At 45.1% G+C, this 24,851-nt stretch overlaps 1 protein-coding gene across 1 annotated transcript in view; it reads right to left on the bottom strand.

Annotated features, from left to right (window-relative positions):
• LOC135556025 (A disintegrin and metalloproteinase with thrombospondin motifs 7) overlaps positions 1-24,851 on the bottom strand; it is a 196,118-nt gene that overhangs the window by 169,927 nt on the left and 1,340 nt on the right. The window contains 7 exon segments of the mRNA XM_064988891.1: positions 542-691; positions 2,556-2,680; positions 4,829-4,912; positions 14,235-14,431; positions 15,616-15,796; positions 19,657-19,964; positions 19,967-20,023. Of these exon segments, the coding sequence (XP_064844963.1) occupies positions 542-691; positions 2,556-2,680; positions 4,829-4,912; positions 14,235-14,431; positions 15,616-15,796; positions 19,657-19,964; positions 19,967-20,023 (1,102 nt within the window).

Raw genomic sequence — 24,851 nt, forward strand, 5'->3', positions numbered from 1 at the left:
AAAAATCACTGAAGCTGGAGACTCATATCTCCCTCACTAGCTTTAAGCACCAGCTGTCAGAGCAGCTCACAGATCACTGTACCTGTACATAGCCCATCTGTAAATAGCCCATCCAACTACCTCATCACCAGATTTTTATTTATTTTGCTCCTTTGCACCACAGTACTGCTACTTGCACACTCATCTTCTGCACATCTATCAACCCAATGTTTAATTTGCCATACTGTAATAATTTTGCCACTATGGCCTATTTATTGCCTCATGCCTATTGCCACATGCTGTATATAGACTTTCTCTATTGTATTATTGACTGTATGTTTGTTTATTCCATGTGTAACTCTGTGTTGTTGTTTGTGTCGCACTGCTTTGCTTTATCTTGGCCAGGTCGCAGTTGTAAATGAGAACTTGTTCTCAACTAGGCTACCTGCTTAAATAAAAGGTGAAATAAAAGAAATATACAACCATGTGACAGAAATGTATGAGGTGTGGTGTTAGTGAGAGCATGTGCGTGTGTGTCCATGTGCACATGCGATGCACTTACTTGTGCCCGAGCTCGTGAGTGACGGTGAAGGCCAGCGGCAGGCCCGTGTCCTCACTGATGCTGCAGCTGCGGTGGGGCTGACACATTCCTGCCACATGAGACAGGCCCAGGGTCTCACAAGGCTTATTGATGGCTGTACAGATGTCCTTTCTGAGGAGAGGAGGGAAGGAGAGGAGGAGAGGGCAGGAGGGAGGGAGGGAGGGGAGGGGAGGAGGGAGGGAGGGGGGGGAGGAGGGAGGGAGGGAGGGGAGAGGAGGGAGGGAGGAGAGGGAGGGAGGGGGGAGGGAGAGGGGGGAGGGAGGGAGGGGAGGAGGGAGGGAGAGGGAGGAGGGAGGGAGGGAGGGAGAGGGGAGGAGGGAGGGGAGAGGGGGAGGAGGGAGGAGGGAGGGGAGGGGAGGGAGGGAGGGGAGGGGAGGAGGGAGGGAGGGGGAGGGAGGGAGGGGGGAGGGGGAGGGAGGGAGGGGGGGAGGGAGGGAGGGAGAGGAGGGAAGGAGAGGGGGAGGAGGGAGGGAGAGGGGGAGGAGGGAGGGAGAGGGGAGAGGAGAGGGAGGGAGGAGGGGGGGAGGGAGAGGAGAGGGAGAGGAAGGAGGGAGAGGGGAGGGGGAGGGAGGGAGGGAGGGGAGGGAGGAGGGAGGGAGAGGAAAAGGGAGGAGGGTAGGAGAGAAGGAGAGGGGAGGAGGGAGGGAGGGAGGGGAGGAGGGAGGAGGGAAGGAGTGGGGAGGAGGGAGGGAGAGGAGAGGGGAGGAGGGAGGGAGAGGGGAGGAGGGAGGGAGAGGAAAAGGGAGGAGGGAGGGAGAGAAGGCGAGAGGATGAGGGAAGGAGAGGGAAAAGGAGGAAAGAGGGAGAGAAGGAGAGGACAGAGGGAGAGAAGGACTGAAACATTGTAATAAGGAGCACAACAATGACCTTTAACATCATCACTTCCTATTCTTGACATGTGTTTAATGTTCTGAATCTATCAAGACCATGACCGGTGGGATGAGTCTCTGTGGAAAAGCTACTTAAATTAAAACAATTGGAGAAAAGTACATCTCAGGGGCTCCAACTAACTTCTGAAAAAGGTCCAGGGAATGTCACCAAATCTCTGGAAATATCCTTGTTGTTGTGGCGCTGCTCAAATGAAAGTTCTGGGGGAGCCTCTAATTGCACTCGTTTGTCAAACAAAAGAGTCGTAGTTTAATGAGTGGCTTTGAGTGGAAAGCAGAGTCTCATCAAAGAGATGGAGCGAGGGAGGAAAAAGGTCTATTCAATTAAGAAGGGAAAATACAATTAGTTTCTGGTGGTAAACTACAGCGAATAACAGTCATCAATGGGAGGGGAAGGTAGGCAAAGGATCTCAAGGCTGGTTTGTTCCAGTATGGTGTTCTACATGTAATGTCTCACATCCCTTCCATTCATCGTTTTAAAAGGACTGTCCTCCATGACTGAATGGTGAAATACATTTTGGGCGTTTCGAGATAAATAAAATAGGACAAATGCTTGCGAGGAGGACCACTTCCTTCAGCTTCGAGGACGGCACCAAAAGGTACTACTATTCAGAAAGCATAAGTAAGGAGAGGAAAGTATACTGAACAAAACATATAAACGCAACATGTAAAGTGTTGGTCCCGTGTTTCACGAGCTGAAATAAAATATCTCAGAAATGTCCCATGCACACAAGCTTCATTTATCTAAAATGATTGGGCACAAATTTGTTTACATCCTTGTCAATGAGAATTTCTCCTTTGCCAAGATAATCTATCCACCTGACAGGTGTGGCGTATCAAGAAGATGATTAAACAGCATGACCATTACGCAGGTGCACCTTGTGCTGGGGACAATAAAAAGCCAATAAAATATGCACTTTTGTCACACAACAAAATGCCACAGATGTCAATTGACTGATTTTCTTATATGAACTGTAACTCAGTAAAATCTTTGAAATAGTTGCATATTGCCTTTATATTTTTGTTCAGTATACATCCTCTCCCCAAGAGACCGCAAATGGAACTCAGCCTTGGTGGGGGTGGATTACCTGGTGAGAAGGACGGCCACGTCGTGATGGACCGCGTGTTCTTCTCCCTTCACGTTAAGCCGTTTCTGCCACTTACAGAAGCTGCTCAGGCTGTTGTCAGCGTGGTGGGTGATCTTCAGGTCTTCCTGCCAACCACAGGGATGTCATCGTTACGTTAGACAATGAAACATCAGATACCTTCATGAACAGGGGTGAGGGTTTCCCAAAGCTGTGTAGCTTATGGCATCTGATGTCATAATGACATCATTTTCTGGTTGTAAACTGGTTCTCTGGTTGTGAGACCTTTATCTGGTCCCTGTAGAGCAGTAGTCAAGTAAACACAGGTTACACACCTTTTGTGGGAAAAAGCATTGAAAAAATAGGAAGCATTACAACCAGAGAGTTTTCCCACCAATTTTGTTTTACCCCTACATCACTGCTTTAGAGGCATTTAAAAGATGTTGCTGTGACTACTAGACAGCCATTCTAGAACGTAATACAATTGTCCATATTATCAAAGCTTTGAACTATTAGCTCTTGATGAAGAGTTAGATTCACCTTCAGGAGTCAAAAGTGCATTCAAGGTTCAAATGTGCACTTTCAAGCATGATTATGACAACCCATTAAGAACCACATTATGGCCAACAACAGACTTTACTCTGCAGGGATGTAAACATCGACAGTCTAGTAGTCTACCCATAGGAAAAGTGAGCCAAACTATATGGTTGTGTGTCAACGTACAGACACTACAGTGTCAGTGGAATATTTGAAAAAAGGAAAAACCTGTTTTCTTTTAATAAGTTCAAATATAATTTTTTTGAGCAGAAGACATTGCAAACAAACGTGTTTCGGCGACAGGCTTAGTCAGCTTTAGACAAAGGCTTTGCCGAAATGCCTCCGTTTGCTCTGACCTCTGACCTGCTAAATAAATACATTCAAAATGAAAAGAAAACAGGTTTTTCCTTTTTTCAAATGTATGCCTTTTGAAATCGGCACCCAAATACTTTTTTCTACTACCAACTTTTGAGTTGATCAGGCCAATTCCTCTTTCAAAATATAGACATGAAACAGAGACCTCTAGAACAGTTTCAGACGATTTGGTTAGGGAATGGTTAGGAAACTTACCCTACATGCCCTTTCTCAGACTACATCATTCCCATTGGCCAGTAACCACGACTTCAGAGAGATTTGTTTCAGCATTAGCTACACATTACACTTCCTAACACATTGTGGGAAGGGTGTAGGGGCCTATACTTCCTACACTGGGAGCCAGTGGTGTTCTGATGTAAAATGCTGTTTGAAGGGTCTATCTGAAGAACTGGCTGTGATGATGACAAGGCTGAAGGATGTAACTGAGGCCTTGGCTATGATGATGACGACAAGGCTGGAGGGGAAAGAGGATAGAGACAGGAGTCAGATGGGGCTAGCGCTATCCATCTCTCACTCTCTCGCTCTCCTTCTCTCGCTAATGAGCTTCTCTGTTATCATCCCTCCACCAACAAAGTAAATCTCTAGAATGTTGCAGTGCAATAGACAATCCTTTCCCCCAAGACTAGGATATTATGGCACAACATTACAAAGATGGACAGTGAAATAGACACTGCTTCACAGTTGAATAAACAGAAAGGCAGGTAGCTATGTACTGGCTCTCGCTCTCTCTTGTTCTCTATTTCTCCATTTCTCTCTCCCCGTCTCAATCTCTCTCATATGGAGTCGGTCATCGCCTGCAGTCAGAACTTCCTCAGATCATTACAAACTAATAATATTATTTGATCGTTTACGGAAAATGACATTGGAACTAGTTTAGACCAATTACCAAGAGCATAACTGCTTAGTTTCAAGCGACAACGCATGATCATACACTAGTTTTAACAAGAGTGGACTCTCGACGCCATCAAAAGAAACTTAACTTTGCGACATCTTTACAATGTGCGTCACATATTCCATTTCCTCGTATGACACTGGGACTCAAGCCACTTGAATCTGTTATTGACTGGTGTTAGGATTTGTGATCAATTCATAATTAGCTATTTTTGTGTTACCTTTTTTGTTGTTGTGTTTTATATGGCTAAAATCGAATTAAAATATCTTGCTGTGGTCAGTCTGAGTTTTGTTTTAGGGGAGGATTAATGGTCATTGTCATTAAGATCTGGCAGTCATTTTATGCCACAAATGAACCCTTTGTAAGTCTTTCAACACTGACTCAGTAAATCTGTCTTTAAAACGGAGCTCCAATGACAGTGGTTTGCTAATGGTGTTTTGTAACGTGCAGGCCGGAGCTGTGGTTCTCTTACCTCTTCCTTCTCCAGCAGGATCAGACGAACCACTACGATGTTGATCGGGTTTCCAATGCTGGCATCATGAAACAACCCCGACACCTGAAACAGAATGAACATGATTTAGACTCAGTGGGTTGGGCCAAAAACGTGTCCTTCTCAACAAATAGGCAATCCAGTACCATTATGTTGTATTGTCTTTCATTGAGACCACGTGTGGTATACAGGTCATATGAGGTATATCACAATAATTATAAATAAAGGACTGTCTTGTCTACTGAGGAATGTTTCCTACTACACTGGCAAGGCAAAGCAGACAGTGATGATGAGTTATACATGAGTCTGTCTGGAAAATCCCTTCAGAAACACAAAAGAATGATTGATAACTTTGGTCAACTTCCTGTTCCCTGCCTCCCGGGTGGCGCAGTGGTTAAGGGCGCTGTACTGCAGCGCTAGCTGTGCCACCAGAGACTCTGGGTTCACCGCCGAGGCTCTGTCATAACTGACCAGGAGGTCCGTGGGGCGATGCACAATTGGCCCAGCGTTGTCCGGGTTAGGGAGGGTTTGCCCGGTAGGGATATCCTTGTCTCATCGCGCACCAGCGACTCCTGTGGGCGCATGACTTTCAACCTTCGTCTCTCCCGAGCCCGTACGGGTGTTGTAGCGATGAGACAAGATAGTAGCTACTAACAATTGGATACTCCAAAGCAACAATGTGATGCAGAAAACAACATCCACGGGTCTCACTTCTGCAGATTACAGTATTAACATGTTCCATCTGTCCAGTTGAGGTTTAGGAGCCAGATGGCCAGGTTATCTGAACTACACAATTACCTCCTTCAGGAGGGTATAATACCTCTTTTTCTTTAGGTACTTGGAAAAGCTCTATACACACACACTCCTTCCCTCCCTCTCCTCATTCCTTTCATCCATCCCGTGGTCCCTCTTATCTCTCAAGCTGTTGTAGTGAATTAAGGGTTCCTTTGATTCTCTGGTAACAACAAACAACCACTCCAGAAGCAGCAGCAGCTTTCACCCGGGCTGATTAGCAACATCTTGGAGGCAGACGCCCACACACACACCTCAGTTTTCAGGTCACAGGTTGTAATACACACAAACACACACTGGCTTTATGTTTCTAGTCCTACATTAAGTAGGGGCCCAGGAGGCTCACTGAACGGGTGCTAGAAAGTGAGAGCTCATTTTCACTAAGAACTGTTTCCTTTCTCCAGGAGGAGGGAGGCATACGGCATCAGACTCATAATGTGTTTGAGCCAAGTGCTGGGTAATGCATTTAGACTGGTTTAATCAGCTCCAACTCTTTCAGGGTTACTTATACTTTAAGACTGGTTTAATCAGTCCTAACTCTTCCAGGGTTACTTATACGTTAAGACTGGTTTAAATCATCCCTAACTCTTTCAGGGTTACTTATAGTTTAAGACTGGTTTAAAATCAGCCCTAACTCTATCAGGGTTACTTATATGTTAAGACTGGTTTAAATCAGCCCTAACACTTTCAGGGTTACTGTTTTAAAATCAGCCCTAACACTTTCAGGGTTACTTATACGTTAAGACTGGTTTAAAATCAGCCCTAACACTTTCAGGGTTACTTATAGTTTAAGACTGGTTTAAAATCAGCCCTAACTCTTCCAGGGTTACTTATATGTTAAGACTGGTTTAAATCAGCCCTAACACTTCCAGGGTTACTTATACGTTAAGAATGGTTTAAAATCAGCCCTAACACTTTCAGGGTTACTTATACGTTAAGACTGGTTTAAAATCAGCCCTAACACTTTCAGGGTTACTTATATGTTAAGAATGGTTTAATCAGCCCCAACTCTTTCAGGGTTATTTATATGTTAAGACTGGTTTAAATCAGCCCTAACTCTCCCAGGGTTACTTATACGTTAAGACTGATTTAAATCATCCCTAACTCTTCCAGGGTTACTTATACTTTAAGACTGGTTTAATCAGCTCCAACTCTTTCAGGGTTATTTATATGTTAAGACTGGTTTAAATCAGCCCTAACTCTTCCAGGGTTACTTATACGTTAAGACTGGTTTAAATCAGCCCTAACTCTTCCAGGGTTACTTATACGTTAAGACTGGTTTAAATCAGCCCTAACTCTTCCAGGGTTACTTATACGTTAAGACTGGTTTAAATCAGCCCTAACTCTCCCAGGGTTACTTATACGTTAAGACTGGTTTAAATCATCCCTAACTCTTCCAGGGTTACTTATACTTTAAGACTGGTTTAATCAGCCCCAACTCTTTCAGGGTTATTTATATGTTAAGACTGGTTTAAATCAGCCCTAACTCTTCCAGGGTTACTTATACGTTAAGACTGGTTTAAATCAGCCCTAACTCTTCCAGGGTTACTTATACGTTAAGACTGGTTTAAATCAGCCCTAACTCTTCCAGGGTTACTTATACGTTAAGACTGGTTTAAATCAGCCCTAACTCTTCCAGGGTTACTTATACGTTAAGACTGGTTTAAATCAGCCCTAACTCTTCCAGGGTTACTTATACGTTAAGACTGGTTTAAATCAGCCCTAACTCTTCCAGGGTTACTTATACGTTAAGACTGGTTTAAATCAGCCCTAACTCTTCCAGGGTTACTTATACGTTAAGACTGGTTTAAATCAGCCCTAACTCTTCCAGGGTTACTTATACTTTAAGACTGGTTTAATCAGCCCCAACTCTTTCAGGGTTATTTATATGTTAAGACTGGTTTAAATCAGCCCTAACTCTTCCAGGGTTACTTATACGTTAAGACTGGTTTAAAATCATCCCTAACACTTTCAGGGTTACTTATACGTTAAGACTGGTTTAAATCAGCCCTAACTCTTCCAGGGTTACTTATACGTTAAGACTGGTTTGAATCAGCCCTAACTCTTCCAGGGTTACTTATACGTTAAGACTGGTTTAAATCAGCCCTAACACTTTCAGGGTTACTTAGTCCTCGTTGTGTTTAGAAGTCAAGGACCCAATGCTGACACCTTTCCTGTTCGGACTTGGAGTGTGATAAAATAGCGGACCTATCTGACGGAAAGAAGCAGGCGTTCAAAATAGACGCGTTAAGGACGGCTTGTCTTGAAGTAATCCATCTAATGAATTGTGTGGATAATTTTGAAGCTGTTGGTAGACAACCACTTGTAGCTGTCAAAGCTAGACCTATCCAGTAAGGTGGTGTCTCACACCGCAGCATAGGAACTGATGAACCTTGAAGAAGCGCCACATATTGTAATAAACCTACAGGAGGGTAGCTCTCCAGGAACAGGGTTGGAGTGAAAACCTACAGGAGGGTAGCTCTCCAGGAACAGGGTTGGAGTGAAAACCTACAGGACAGTAGCTCTCAAGGAACAGGGTTGGAGTGAAAACCTACAGGACAGTAGCTCTCAAGGAACAGGGTTGGAGTGAAAACCTACAGGACAGTAGCTTTCCAGGAACAGGGTTGGAGTGAAAACCTACAGGAGGGTAGCTCTCCAGGAACAGGGTTGGAGTGAAAACCTACAGGACGGTAGCTCTCCAGGAACAGGGTTGGAGTGAAAACCTACAGGACAGTAGCTCTCCAGGAACAGGGTTGGAGTGAAAACCTACAGGAGGGTAGCTCTCCAGGAACAGGGTTGGAGTGAAAACCTACAGGAGGGTAGCTCTCCAGGAACAGGGTTGGAGTGAAAACCTACAGGACAGTAGCTCTCAAGGAACAGGGTTGGAGTGAAAACCTACAGGACAGTAGCTCTCAAGGAACAGGGTTGGAGTGAAAACCTACAGGACAGTAGCTTTCCAGGAACAGGGTTGGAGTGAAAACCTACAGGAGGGTAGCTCTCCAGGAACAGGGTTGGACTGAAAACGTACAGGACAGTAGCTCTCCAGGAACAGGGTTGGAGTGAAAACCTACAGGAGGGTAGCTCTCCAGGAACAGGGTTGGACTGAAAACCTACAGGACAGTAGCTCTCCAGGAACAGGGTTGGAGTGAAAACCTACAGGACAGTAGCTCTCCAGGACCAGGGTTGGAGTGAAAACCTACAGGAGGGTAGCTCTCCAGGAACAGGGTTGGAGTGAAAACCTACAGGACAGTAGCTCTCCAGGAACAGGGTTGGAGTTATAACCTACAGGACAGTAGCTCTCCAGGAACAGGGTTGGAGTGAAAACCTACAGGAGGGTAGCTCTCCAGGAACAGGGTTGGAGTGAAAACCTACAGGAGGGTAGCTCTCCAGGAACAGGGTTGGAGTGAAAACCTACAGGAGGGCAGCTCTCCTGGAACAGCCCTAAAATAAAGCAGAGTATAACACCTTAGTATGTCCTTTACAACATAGATGTGTGCTCTATATAAAGGTTTTTCATGTGTTTGGATGTGTTCTGATCTGTTCACAACAACACTGAGTAATATTTACCTTCTCCATTGAGTCATCATTGATCAGAGTGATGCATTGTGGTCATGGACCAAAGCTTTTGGATTTCACACTTGAGAAAATGAGTCATTACCAATACTTACAGTGGTGGTCAAACGTATCAAATTATAGGCCTACTTCGTCTGATTTAGGACCAAAAGTTGGTCCAGTGAAATTTACAAAGCCACACCAAACCGCAACCTTATGTGGGTATTGAATAAAATTGGGACTTTTGAGCTGAGCTGATATTATGAACTGAGTTTCAGGGATTTGAAAAAATTCCCCTGACATTGGTCAAATCGGGATCCTCTCCGTGGAAACAATATGAACGTACATTTAAAAAAAAAAATGTTTACTTTGACTTTGTGTGAACGTTTTTTCAAAAACTATCCTGACATTGGTCACATTGGAATCCAAGACTGTCCCTTGTTGGTGTGCAAACCAACTTCTAACTCTGCAGGCAGGGCTTCGTCATAGTGACATTGCAGACAGCATATCACCAGCACAATGTATGAAGGGACTCTTTCATCATAAATGCTATTTGTCCTCGAGTCCCAGTACTTGCTCCACTGCCAAAGGCAGGGAAAGCCTTCAGTATAAAAGAGATGAAACGCATAGCTGAACAAATAGCACTGCACTGGAACTCAAATAGGCATTGTGCCTGCTGCCATGTACCCGACTGAAACAACTGGTCTATCATACTAGGTACGGTCCAAGCTGTTCCCAACATGAAAGGCGTTTTGAAGTGAAACTGCACACCACCAATGTATCTGTCGTTGTAATGCCGAGAATAAAAAGACCTGTAGTTTAGATCATCATCGAGACACTTTGCTCTCTCACTAGCTGCATTTCCTTTCACCCAAAACACATTTTTGGGAATATTTAAATACTCTGTTATCCTGCATGTCAATATAGTTTGAGGACAGCATCCCACAGGAGACAGACGGACAGTATCACGTGAGAGCTGTCGAAATACCATCTTTCTTCACCCTTTTAATGAGTTTCAACATGGCCGTCCTCACACTAGTCTAGTCAACACACTTAGACAATGGAAAGCTCCTGCATCTCCCGAGGAAGATGATGACATCTCTCTTTGTTTTGCTTCGGGGCAATTCCATGGTAACAGAATTAGGAAACTCAGATTTTTCACTTTAAAATGTACAGTCGTGGACAAAAGTTTTGAGAATGACACAAATATTAATTTCCACAACGTTTGCTGCTTCAGTGTCTTTAGATATCTTTGTCAGATGTTACTATGGATACTGAAGTATAATTACAAGCATTTCATACGTGTCAAAGGCTTTTATTGACAATTACATGAGTCAATATTTGCAGTGTTGACCCTTCTTTTTCAAGACCTCGGCAATCCGCCCTGGCATGCTGTCAATTAACTTCTGGGCCACATCCTGACTGATGGCAGCCCATTCTTACATAATCAATGCATGGAGTTTGTCAGAATTTGTGGGTTTTTGTTTGTCCGCCCGTCACTTGAGGATTGACCACAAGTTCTCAATGGGATTACGGTCTGGGGAGAATTCCTGTACATGGACCCAAAATATCAATGTTTTGTTCCCAGAGCCACTTAGTTATCACTTTTGCCTTGTTGCAAGGTGCTCCATCATGCTGGAAAGGGCATTGTTCATCACCAAACTATTCCTGGATGTTTGAGAGAAGTTGCTCTCGGAGGATGTGTTGGTACCATTCTCTTTATTCATGGCTGTGTTGTTAGGCAAAATTGTGAGTGAGCCCACTCCCTTGGCTGAGAAACAACCCCACACATGAATGGTCTCAGGATGCTTTACTGTTGGCATGACACAGGACTGATGGTAGCGCTCACCTTGTCTTCTCCGGACAAGCTTTTTTCCGGATGCCCCAAACAATCGGAAAGGGGGATTCATCAGAGAAGATGACTTTACCCAAGTCCTCAGCAGTCCAATCCCTGTTCCCTTTGCAGAATATCAGTCTGTCCCTGATGTTTTTCCTGGAGAGAAGTGGCTTCTTTGCTGCCCTTCTTGACACCAGGCCATCCTCCAAAAGTCTTCCCCTCACTGTGCATGCAGATGCACTCACACCTGCCTTCTGCCATTGTTGAGCAAGCTCTGTACTGGTGGTGCCCTGATCCTTGTGCTTGTTGGATTTTCTTGGGCGCCCTGAAGCCTTCTTCACAACATTTGAACCGCTCTCCTTGACGTTCTTGATGATCCGATAAATGGTTGATTGCAATCTTACTAGCAGCAATATCTTTGCCTGTGAAGCCCTTTTGTGCAAAGCAATGATGACGGCACATGTTTCCTTGCAGGCAACCATTGGCTGACAGAGGAAGAACAATGATTCCAAGCACCACCCTCCTTTTGAAGCTTCCAGTCTGTTATTCGAACTCAATCAGCAAGACAGAGTGTCCAGCCTTGTCCTCGTCAACACTCACACCTGTGTTAACGAGAGAATCACTGACATGATGCCAGCTGGTCTTTTTGTGGAAGGGCTGAAATGCAGTGGAAATGTTTTTGGGGGATTCAGTTCATTTGCATGGCAAAGAGGGACTTTGCAATTAATTGCAATTTATCTGATCACTTTTCATAACATTCTGGAGTATATGCAAATTGCCATCATATAAACTGAGGCAGCAGACTTTGTTGAAAATTTATATTTGTGTCATTATCAAAAGTTTTGGCCACGACTGTATGCTAAACAAAAACTATTGATTTCAAAGTTTAACAAACCATAGAACTCTAAGCACAAGGTCTGGCAATGTGTTTTTGTAAAATGTTCAGTGGAAATTGTTAAAAGTAGTTGTGCAGCATAGAGTTGTTTTTTTTACTTTGAAAATCAAATGGTTTTTGTTTGGTATATATTTTAAAAGTGAAAAATGGGAGTCTCAGTGTAATTCCGTTACCGTGGAAGTGCGCTTCACTCACTGTATGATCACTACAGTCTCCCTTGACACAATAACAGGAGGCTGTGGAGTTCAAAGCAGAGGTTAGCAGGGCTGAAAACAAGACACCTGAGAGGATGTGGAGGATAATGTGTGTTTCCTCTCCTTCTTATTGTCCACTGGATCCGGTGAAGCCAGGGGAGCTCTCTGTTATTCAAATCCCCTTTCCTGATACACTGTCCTGTGCTAGCCCTCCTTGACAGCTGCAGCCGGACCCAACAGTTACTGTGTTTTGGAAAAAAGTTGCCTAATGCGCTCAACGGCAATAGAGCGAGGACGAGGTCAGGTGACTTGGTCTGGCCTCCGTCCAGGAAGTGCTAAAAACACAAGGGTCAGTGCACAGGAAGTTGTAGTCATTTGGAAAATGAAAAAATATAGAAATAAAAGAGGGATGAGGGCTACAGGAAATGGGGAAGGAGCGATAAAAGAAAGGGATGAGGGCTACAGGACATGGGGAAGAAGTGATAAAAGAGAGGGATGAGGGCTACAGGACATGGGGAAGGAGTGATAAAAGAGGGATGAGGGCTACAGGAAATGGGGAAGGAGCGATAAAAGAAAGGGATGAGGGCTACAGGACATGGGGAAGAAGTGATAAAAGAGAGGGATGAGGGCTACAGGACATGGGGAAGGAGTGATAAGAGAGGGATGAGGGCTACATGACATGGGGAAGGAGTGATAAAAGAGAGGGATGAGGGCTACAGGACATGGGGAAGGAGTGATAAAAGAGAGGGATGAGGGCTACAGGAAATGGGGAAGGAGCGATAAAAGAAAGGGATGAGGGCTACAGGACATGGGGAAGAAGTGATAAAAGAGAGGGATGAGGGCTACAGGACATGGGGAAGGAGTGATAAGAGAGAGAGAGAGATGAGGGCTACAGGACATGGGGAAGGAGCGATAAAAGAGAGGGATGAGGGCTACAGGACATGGGAAGGAGCGATAAAAGAGAGGGATGAGGGCTACAGGACATGGGGAAGGAGCGATAAAAGAGAGGGATGAGGGCTACAGGACATGGGGAAGGAGCGATAAAAGAGAGGGATGAGGGCTACAGGACATGGGGAAGGAGCAATAAAAGAGAGGGATGAGGGCTACAGGACATGGGGAAGGAGCGATAAAAGAAAGGGATGAGGGCTACAGGACATGGGGAAGGAGCGATAAAAGAGAGGGATGAGGGCTACAGGACATGGGGAAGGAGCAATAAAAGATGGATGAGGGCTACAGGACATGGGGAAGGAGCGATAAGAGAGCGATGAGGGCTAGAGAACATGGGGAAGGAGCGATAAGAGATGGATGAGGGCTACAGGACATGGGGAAGGAGCGATAAGAGAGGGATGAGGGCTACAGGACATGGGGAAGGAGTGATAAATCAAAACATGTCGCAATACTAACAGAACAGAGATGAGGGTGAAACACATGGAAGCATCTAGCATAGGTATTGACCCAGCCAAGATGGGATGCTTTGGATGATGTTGTTGACATGGATGTTACATAACATTGCCTACATACAGTGACAACAGAATTACTGTCAAGGCTGCAGCCTACCTAAGCAAAGAAGATAACGTGTAAAATCAAGTTATTTGAAACCTAGTTCCCTAGAACTATAAGCAAGTTACTGGGATGGATTTAGAGTAGGGTTAAGAAGTTTGCACTGGAAATAAAAGGGCATTTCAGCCGACCAAAGGCTACTTCCAGCTGACACCCAGCACACTAGCCCATATTTGGTAATAGTGGGAATCAAACCCACAACTTTGGTGTTGCTGACACCCTACCAAAAGAAAACCCAGTGAGACAGAGAGGGCTAGCAGACACGATGTTCATGACAGCCAGTACAGACGGCTAGCAGACACTTACGATGTTCATGACAGTCAGTACAGACAGCTAGCAGACACTTATGATGTTCATGACAGTCAGTACAGACGGCTAGCAGACACTTACGATGTTCATGACAGTCAGTACAGACGGCTAGCAGACACTTACGATGTTCATGACAGCCAGTACAGACGGCTAGCAGACACTTACGATGTTCATGACAGCCAGTACAGACGGCTAGCAGACACTTACGATGTTCATGACAGCCAGTACAGACGGCTAGCAGACACTTACGATGTTCATGACAGCCAGTACGTAGCTCTCCACGCCCTTAGTGCCGTGGTACTCCACCATCTTGGAATCGGCCACCACCAGCGTTTCCACCCACTTCTCCCTGCTGATGGAACGCTGGCGTATCCTCCTCTTCCTCCGCTGGCGTCTCTCCCAGCGCTCCCGTTGCCTCTCCACACGCTCCAACGCCGCAGCGGGATCTGAGGGCGGAGCCATGACAAATATTGTGGTTGTAGAGTTGTAGCTTTAGTATTGTGTTTAAAAATAGCATGGAATAAGTCAGACTTGTTTTGTGTTATCCTTGATTGGTTTGAACTTCGTTACACCATATATTAGTAAGGGATGTTTATGTAAAACATGCTATGTGTTTGATCAGGTCAGTTACACCAACTATAGTCAATAGTGAATTTATCCAAAACTGTATATCATATGTATGAAGAGTCAGCTATGTGGCAACAGCGTTAGAACCCAATACAGTACACACTGATGCATTGTGTTGGACATAACATGTACTCTATAAAGAAACATACAACAGAGACAATTCAGTCTTTTCTAAATGTCTTGAGGGAATTCAAGTGAGCGTTACGCACGCTTAACCCTGTGAGAGAGGATGTGGGGATTTTATGCATGCTTGAGACAGAAGTTTACAGTCTGGTGGAAGAGGTTTTATTTCCCTCCTAAAATGCCTGGTAAGCCAGATGATCTTTCCTGGTTCTCTCTAGCATCCCCAGCCATCTGCAGGATATTCCAACAATTCTCTTGACCTATTCCCTGTGGGTGAAGTCAACCAAGACTCCAGTGAAGTGCACGTTCAAGTGAGTTCGAAGAGTTCTTTTCAAAATAGTTCAAGTCCCGGGGCCTGCAATGAATTCCTAATGGCATATTTACATATCTCTCTTGCATAATACTGCCTCTCGGATATTTCATCCGGCAATGTGTTTCAGGGCTTAATTAAGGCTCCTGGTATTTCAAACAGGCCCCATTACCAGCCCAACTGTTCCTAGGCCGTCTTCCTCCACCTCTAGAGAGTGGAATTCAGTGTGTGTGTGTGTACAGTGTATGTGTATGTGTTTGTGTGATAGATCCAGGTTGGGATAGGGATCTCTCAATGGATCGGCCCTGTTTGAATACTTAGAAAATGCATCCTCCCTTCCATAAAGCATGACTGATCTGGCACCATCTGGATGGGTTTGGTTGGATCTGACATGTAAAATCAGTTGTTGTCAGAAGTGGGATCTTTATTTTGTCCAATCCGACCTTGTGAGATTGGTGATTAGTTCAAGGAAGGGAAAGAAAGGTGCATCTTTAAAGTATTGGAACAGCCACATCCTCGAAGGCCTCTATAATGGAGTGTGTGATGCCAGGTCACGACGGGAGGCTTCACCTTTGACCCCACAGGTACCGTTGGTGGTATGGTCTCCAGAGATGGGCTGTACCAACTGGCTTTGGGTGGGGGAAGTGTGGCGCTTGTAGATAATGTGGACTTGTGGTGCCGTCAACTCATCACTAGACCCCTCCAATGGCCGGATAAAGAACTCCTCCTGGGACAGCTTGAACAGCCCAGTCTACAGAGGGAGGTAGGTCAGTATTGCTTTTGTTATGAGAAAAACATAGTGATCATATTGTACAGGGAGAAAGTTGGTCAGAAATGCTTTATTAATAAAAAAATACAGTCCTAAGCAAGCACATTGTTTGGATAGAAAGAGGGGAATAAAACAGTAAAACACATTCTACTGGGAGAACAGCTGCTTTGATATGGGAAGAACACAGCACATTCTACTGGGAGAACAGCTGCTTTGATACGGGAAGAACACAGCACATTCTACTGGGAGAACAAGGGATCACAACTGCTTTGATACGGGAAGAACACATTTAGCACATTCTACTGGGAGAACAAGGGATCACAACTGCTTTGATACGGGAAGAACACAGTTAGCACATTCTACTGGGAGAACAAGGGATCACAAAACTGCTTTGATACGGGAAGAACACAGTTAGCACATTCTACTGGGAGAACAAGGGATCACAACTGCTTTGATACGGGAAGAACACAGTTAGCACATTCTACTGGGAGAACAAGGGATCACAACTGCTTTGATACGGGAAGAACACAGTTAGCACATTCTACTGGGAGAACAAGGGATCACAACTGCTTTGATACGGGAAGAACACAGTTAGCACATTCTACTGGGAGAACAAGGGATCACAACTGCTTTGATACGGGAAGAACACAGTTAGCACATTCTACTGGGAGAACAAGGGATCACAACTGCTTTGATACGGAAGAACACAGTTAGCACATTCTACTGGGAGAACAAGGGATCACAACTGCTTTGATACGGGAAGAACACAGTTAGCACATTCTACTGGGAGAACAAGGGATCACAACTGCTTTGATACGGGAAGAACACAGTTAGCACATTCTACTGGGAGAACAAGGGATCACAACTGCTTTGATACGGGAAGAACACAGTTAGCACATTCTACTGGGAGAACAAGGGATCACAACTGCTTTGATACGGGAAGAACACAGTTAGCACATTCTACTGGGAGAACAAGGGATCACAACTGCTTTGATACGGGAAGAACACAGTTAGCACATTCTACTGGGTGAGAGATGGGTCAACATTGCTTCAGAGAGAAATAAATGCAATCAGTTTCATGAAAATGTGCCATTAGGTTACAGTATTACATAAACGCAAGTTATCTTGGGATTTATCATGTGATTATTTTCCCTTCCCTTTGGGAGCAAAACAAGGACATATGAGAAAACGCACCGACTGAAATTGAGTCATAACTATAATGGCTAAATCGCGAATGCTCCGCAACAATGATTTAGACTTATGACAGTCTTCAACCCAGCAGTCTGGCCTCTGGGCTTCTGGCTCAGCCGTAGCTGTGGAACTTAAGAGAGAGATGTGGCATTGTGCCAAATGATACGCTGTGGGCCTGGAGCCCGTCGATCTCTCCTCAATATATCCAATTGCTATCATTTTAAAGAAACAACATTTCCAGTCCAGTAAGTCCCCCTCCTCCAGGTTCAAAGATTTTAAAAGGACAGATTCACTATACAGTATATACACCTTGGATTCAACTAGAAGTTGAACATGGACATTTAAGAGGATACTCTGAGAAAGTTTCCCTATTGGCCAAAAGTCCCTTATTATGGGGAAAACAAGCATTTACAGTCACTTAGAACTATCACAAATGTTTAGGTTTGCATGCAAATGGTTGAATTTCTAGAACAAATGGAAAAAAGGCAGAAATTGAGAGATATATTATTAGAAAGGGAGAAAGGAATACAGTAATAATGGAACAGTATGATGTTGTTGATAGGGCTTGTAGGGAGAAAGGAATACAGTAATAATGAACAGTATGATGTTGTTGATAGGGCTTGTGGGGAGAAAGGAATACAGTAATAATGAACAGTATGATGTTGTTGATAGGGCTTGTAGGGAGAAAGGAATACAGTAATAATGGAACAGTATGATGTTGTTGGATAGGGCTTGTAGGGAGAAAGGAATACAGTAATAATGAACAGTATGATGTTGTTGGATAGGGCTTGTAGGGAGAAAGGAATACAGTAATAATGGAACAGTATGATGTTGTTGGATAGGGCTTGTAGGGAGAAAGGAATACAGTAATAATGAACAGTATGATGTTGTTGGATAGGACTTGTAGGGAGAAAGGAATACAGTAATAATGGAACAGTATGATGTTGATAGGGCTTGTAGGGAGAAAGGAATACAGTAATAATGAACAGTATGATGTTGTTGGATAGGACTTGTAGGGAGAAAGGAATACAGTAATAATGAACAGTATGATGTTGTTGGATAGGGCTTATAGGGAGAAAGGAATACAGTAATAATGGAACAGTATGATGTTGTTGGATACGGCTTGTAGGGAGAAAGGAATACAGTAATAATGGAACAGTATGATATTGTGGGACGTGGACAGCAGTCACAGAGGAGAGATGGGATGTGGACAGCAATCACAGAGTAGAGATGGGACATGGACAGCAGTCACAAAGTAGAGATGGGACGTGGACAGCAATCACAGAGTAGAGATGGGACGTGGACAGCAATCACAGAGGAGAGATGGGACATGGACAGCAGTCACAAAGTAGAGATGGGACGTGGACAGCAATCACGGAGGATAGATGGGATGTGACAGTGAACGAAGAGGAGAGGTAGAATGTGGACAGCGGTCACAGAGGAGAGGTGGTATGTGAACAGCGTTCACAGATGTGACAGTGAATACATGCTTTATGATTCAGTTTAAGTGACCTCCACTAGTGGATAGGTAAGACAATGAGAGGTAAATTGATCATGCATAAACACAACACAGGCTCCATCGCTTGTTCTGTTCATGGAAGCATGATGATGTTTTTCCCACCCACATGTCATCGATGACATCCAGCCTGATTTTAGATGAAAGGCGCTCTAACACTTGTGATGTATCAAACGCATCCTCTCAAGCACAGCTCACAGGTCCCTTCACCAACCTGTCACTGGTTTTCCAGCTGGATGGTACAATCTAATAATATAACGACACTAACAGAGCAGGAATGAGGCCAACAGCACGTAATGACTTCAGAGACAACTATAAAAAATAATACTTAAACATCATCTGTTCAGACATGTGTTTAAAGATTGAAACTAAGTTGAAGCCAGTGTGGCATACAACATTATACAGTAGTACTTACTGCTTATTGCAAAGCATTAGCATATTTTTATCAGAGCTGGAGGAATTAAATACACCTCTAATGAATCTACATTTACAATTTCACCTAAAAATGAAATAAATCTTCTTTGGTTTTGTATAATGATAATAATATATGCAATTTAGCAAACACTTTTATCCAGTCTCATGCACAGAACCAAAGCGGAAAACAAAATTGGGCTAGGACCAGTCATTGGCATTGATCAACATTATGTTTTTGATCAATTGTATTTCTACTTTGACTTGTTACCCTAGGAACAGAGAAGTTCTAGAAGTTAAATGTTTTGCATGACCCTTTAGGATGTGAAAGTAAAAAGATATCTCAGTAGGTTAGCAGTCAGCAGTGACGGTCTCAGTAGGTCAGCAGTGGCGGTCTCAGTAGGTCAGCAGTGACGGTCTCAGTAGGTCAGCAGTGACGGTCTCAGTAGGTCAGCAGTCAGCAGTGGCGGTCTCGGTAGGTCAGCAGTGGCGGTCTCGGTAGGTCAGCAGTGGCGGTCTCGGTAGGTCAGCAGTGACGGTCTCGGTAGGTCAGCAGTGACGGTCTCGGTAGGTCAGCAGTGACGGTCTCGGTAGGTCAGCAGTGACGGTCTCGGTAGGTCAGCAGTGACGGTCTCGGTAGGTCAGCAGTGACGGTCTCGGTAGGTCAGCAGTGACGGTCTCAGTAGGTCAGCAGTGACGGTCTATCTCCCTCTCTCACACTCACCAGGCCGTCACAAGTGCTTATAGCCGCCCTCCCCTTCATGGTTGCCTGGTCCCACACGTCCCCGATAAAGTGGCACAGCGAAGGGCCATGGCTGCGTATTGTGGCCCCCTCCATGCCACCGTACCTTCGCTCAGTCAGGAAGCCAGGAGCCAGCAGGTGTGGGTTGAGGGTGAGGTTGAAGTGCAGATTGTGGCCACCGTGCTGCAACTGGTAGAACACCCGTGTAGGGTTTCCTGGTTCCCCCTGGGTTTCCCTCCGCTGTACCCGGCTGACGCGGTGGGACACAAAGTTGGACAGGAAGTGACCTTGGCGTCCACTCGGTAGGGGTGAACGACCTCGTACTGCGGAAGCCCCTGTAGAAAGCTCTCTGGTTGGGAGAGAAAATAAAAACATGCTGTCTACTAATTGACTGTGAGGTTGTAAACAAACTTGGCAAGCTGTAAACAGTTCCATCTGCACAAGGCACACATACACTATCCATCATTTAAACAGGGGTTGAATATGACTACAGTATGTCTGTCTTTTTTACTTGAGGATGAGCATGTGACCCAGTATCCACCAATGGCAGGCAATAGTCATGTGGAGTCGTGGATGAGGTCTCACAACGGGCGCTAACTAACTAGGGCTTCAGGTTACTGTAGAAGTTGACTGGAGTGTCGATCAGTCTGCTGTACTCTCCTATGCTACGTCTGCCTACACCCCGATCCTGGCAGGGGGGCATCATCACGGTGATTGGTGGCGTGCTGGCCCGCTGTGCCACCTTCAATGAGCGGATGAGGCTTAAGGCCCTCACTTACACGCAGACAGAAACGTACGCGCGCACACAAGCACCGTTCAAAGAACGGTATGAATTTTAATAGCAGCATGCACCTCACAGCACTTTAATCATATGCTAGTGGTGCTCTAGTAGTATGCTAGATGTGCCCTAGTAGTATGCTAGATGTGCTCTAGTAGTATGCTAGATGTGCCCTAGTAGTATGCTAGATGTGCCCTAGTAGTATGCTAGATGTGCCCTAGTAGTATGCTAGATGTGCTCTAGTAGTATGCTAGATGTGCCCTAGTAGTATGCTAGATGTGCCCTAGTAGTATGCTAGATGTGCTCTAGTAGTATGCTAGATGTGCCCTAGTAGTATGCTAGATGTGCCCTAGTAGTATGCTAGATGTGCAATAGCAGTATGCTAGATGTGCCCTAGTAGTATGCTAGATGTGCCCTAGTAGTATGCTAGATGTACAATAGCAGTATGCTAGATGTGCAATAGCAGTATGCTAGATGTGCAATAGCAGTATGCTAGATGTGCCCTAGTAGTATGCTAGATGTGCCCTAGTAGTATGCTAGATGTGCAATAGCAGTATGCTAGATGTGCAATAGCAGTATGCTAGATGTGCAATAGCAGTATGCTAGATGTGCAATAGCAGTATGCTAGATGTGCAATAGCAGTATGCTAGATGTGCAATAGCAGTATGCTAGATGTGCAATAGCAGTATGCTAGATGTGCCCTAGTAGTATGCTAGATGTGCAATAGCAGTATGCTAGATGTGCCCTAGTAGTATGCTAGATGTGCCCTAGTAGTATGCTAGATGTGCAATAGCAGTATGCTAGATGTGCCCTAGTAGTATGCTAGATGTGCCCTAGTAGTATGCTAGATGTGCAATAGCAGTATGCTAGATGTGCCCTAGTAGTATGCTAGATGTGCCCTAGCAGTATGCTAGATGTGCCCTAGTAGTATGCTAGATGTGATCTAGTAGTATGCTTGATGTGCAATAGCAGTATGCTAGATGTGCCCTAGTAGTATGCTTGGTGTGCCCTAGTAGTATGCTTGATGTGCCCTAGTAGTATGCTAGATGTGCCCTAGTAGTATGGTCACAGTGGAATCACATGGTAGCAGTTACATAGGCAGTCACAGTGTATTCACATGGTAGTAGTTACATCGGTAGTCACAGTGTATTCACATGGTAGTAGTTACATAGGCAGTCACAGTGGAATCACATGGTAGCAGTTACATAGGCAGTCAGTGTATTCACATGGTAGTCACAGTGTATTCACATGGTAGTAGTTACATAGGCAGTCACAGTGTATTCACATGGTAGTCACAGTGTATTCACATGGTAGCAGTTACATAGGCAGTCACAGTGTATTCACATGGTAGTAGTTACATCGGTAGTCACAGTGGAATCAGTGGAGGTACACGTTGTTACATAGTACTAAGGCTAAACATTTGCTGCAAGCACAATTAACTATTACGCTAAATGAATAGTGAAAGTGGCTTCATCAAAGCACTGGTTTTCCATGTCTGAATCTCCATGGCAATATAACTGTATATCTCTATACTACTACCATCAGGAATGTATACTGTTTATCATGACTTTCTCATCTCTTTACCTGAAAAGCTATGACAGTGACAAATGTATTCATCACAAAGGTGAGGAGAATAAAAACAGCACTAATCCTTTCTATAAAACACAGACCTAACAGAAAGATCTGTAAGCCATCTCTATTTCTGCCTAAAATTCAAAGAGTAATTCAGAACGGGTTTCACTTCAAAAGTCAGACCAGTCTCACAGGAGTAAACAGGTAGCTGATTTGAATGGGTGAGATGCGGTGGAGGTATATAGGAGGTGAAGGGTAGTGATTGTTTTTTTTCTTTGAATTGGGGTGTTAATAAGAGTCGCTCTCACAGGGAATGTGTTATGCCAACCCTGAGACTGTTGAATCCTTTGATAGAAGACAGTGCCCACCAGTAGTGTCAAGTGCCATCCCAAATGCCACTGCTGCAGTACCAAGCTATCTCCCCTGTGTCAGTCCATCGCCTCGCAAACCCATTACACTTAGCCTTGGCTCCCCAGAGCACCCGCTAAGGTTGATTTGTATGGACGGTAGAGTGTCAAACAGCCCAAGGGTGTATCTAGACTGCTAATGGAAGGCCTTTCCCATGTTCACTAAGGCTGATACAGAACACAGGGAGACCAAGGGGAAAGCGGTGAAGGAGAGAGAGAAGGGGGAAGGAGAGAGAGAAGGGGTGAAGGAGAGAGAAAAGGGGTGAAGGAGAGAGAGAAGGGGGAAGGAGAGAGAGAAAGGGGGAAAGAGAGAGAGAAGGGGGAAGGAGAGAGAGGGGGGGAAGGAGAGAAGGGGGAAGGAGAAAGAGAAGGGGAGAGAAAGAGAGAAGGGGGTGAAGGAGAGAGAGAAGGGGGGGGAGAGAAAGAAAGAAGGGGTGAAGGAGAGAGAGAAGGGGTGAAGGAGAGAGAAGGGGTGAAGGAGAGAGAAGGGGGAAAGAGAGAGAGAAGGGGGGAAGGAGAGAGAGAAGGGGGGAAGGAGAGAGAGAGAAGGGGGAAGGAGAGAGAGAAGGGGGGAGAGAAAGAGAGAAGGGTGAAGGAGAGAGAGAAGGGGGGAGAGAAAGAAAGAAGGGGTGAAGGAGAGAGAGAAGGGGTGAAGGAGAGAGAGAAGGGGTGAAGGAGAGAGAGAAGGAGGGAGAGAAAGAGAGAAGGGGTGAAGGAGAGAGAGAAGGGGTGAAGGGGAAGAGAAAGAGAGAAGGGGTGAAGGAGAGAGAGAAGGGGTGAAGGAGAAAGAGAAGAGGGGAGAGAGAAGAGGGGAGAGAAAGAGAGAGATGCGCAACTGGAATATTTGTTCAAAAGTAAGTGTAGTACTGGTATTCTTTTTTTTTAAATCAACCCCCCTTTTTTCTCACACCAAGACACTTCAGCTCAGAGGCCAACTTTAGGTTAACTACTGTATCTAGTATCCTAAACACAGGAGGTTGGTGGCACCTTAATAGGGGAGGATGGCTTGTGGTAATGACTGGAATGGATTAGGTGGAATGTTACGAAATACATCAAATACATGGTTTGAGGCCATTCCATTCGCTCCGTCCCAGCCATTATTATGAGCCGTCCTCCCCTCGGCAGCCTCCACTGATCCTAACACAGCATGAATTATTGGACTAACGGGAGCCAATACTTTAAAGAACTGAACACAATTAATCCTGATGCCATTCACTCATGTTGTTTGCAGGGCAGTTTAAATTGACTAGTGGAATGAATGTGACTATCACTGTGAGGTACAGACACAGTAGGTAAGCATGAGCGTGTTTATATGACATATTCAGGCATGACCCAAGTAAAGTTTAGGGTGGCAAACTACAGCTAGGCTACTAGAATGAAGCATGGCCTGAAGCGTTAGAGGCGGCTCAATTATGCATCTCTCTGGTGGGGGGAAAAAACTGAAATACAATTGAAATACTGTAGCTGTTCTCATACAAGCTGGAAATAGGTACAGCCTGGGAACGTCTCTGTTTTGAGTCATGTGCTCATGGGATTTCAGCACCTCATTCAATGCATATAATGGGAAAAGAAGTGTCAATATCTCCCAAGTGAACTGCTTGCATAGATCAGTCACATCACTAGGCTGTTTGTGTAAAGGCTGCGTAGATCAGTCACATCACTAGGCTGTGTGTGTGAGTTGAGACTGCGGAGATCAGTCACATCGCTAGGCTGTGTGAGTTGAGGCTGCGGAGATCAGTCACATCGCTAGGCTGTGTGTGTGTGAGTTGAGGCTGCGGAGATCAGTCACATCGCTAGGCTGTGTGTGTGAGTTGAGACTGCGGAGATCAGTCACATCGCTAGGCTGTGTGTGTGAGTTGAGGAGATCAGTCACATCGCTAGGCTGTGTGTGTGTGAGTTGAGGCTGCGGAAATCAGTCACATCGCTAGGCTGTGTGAGTTGAGGCTGCGGAGATCAGTCACATCGCTAGGCTGTGTGTGTGAGTTGAGGAGATCAGTCACATCGCTAGGCTGTGTGTGTGTGAGTTGAGGCTGCGGAGATCAGTCACATCGCTAGGCTGTGTGTGTGAGTTGAGGAGATCAGTCACATCGCTAGGCTGTGTGTGTGTGAGTTGAGGCTGCGGAGATCAGTCACATCGCTAGGCTATGTGTGTGTGAGTTGAGGAGATCAGTCACATCGCTAGGCTGTGTGTGTGAGTTGAGGCTGCGGAAATCAGTCACATCGCTAGGCTGTGTGTGTGTGTGAGTTGAGGAGATCAGTCACATCGCTAGGCTGTGTGTGTGTGAGTTGAGGCTGCGGAAATCAGTCACATCGCTAGGCTATGTGTGTGTGAGTTGAGGTTGCGGAGATCAGTCACATCACTAGGCTGTGTGAGTTGAGGCTGCGGAAATCAGTCACATTGCTAGGCTATGTGTGTGTGA

Source organism: Oncorhynchus masou, chromosome 2 (genome assembly GCF_036934945.1).
Source record: "Oncorhynchus masou masou isolate Uvic2021 chromosome 2, UVic_Omas_1.1, whole genome shotgun sequence".
NCBI classification, from domain to species: Eukaryota; Metazoa; Chordata; class Actinopteri; order Salmoniformes; family Salmonidae; genus Oncorhynchus; species Oncorhynchus masou.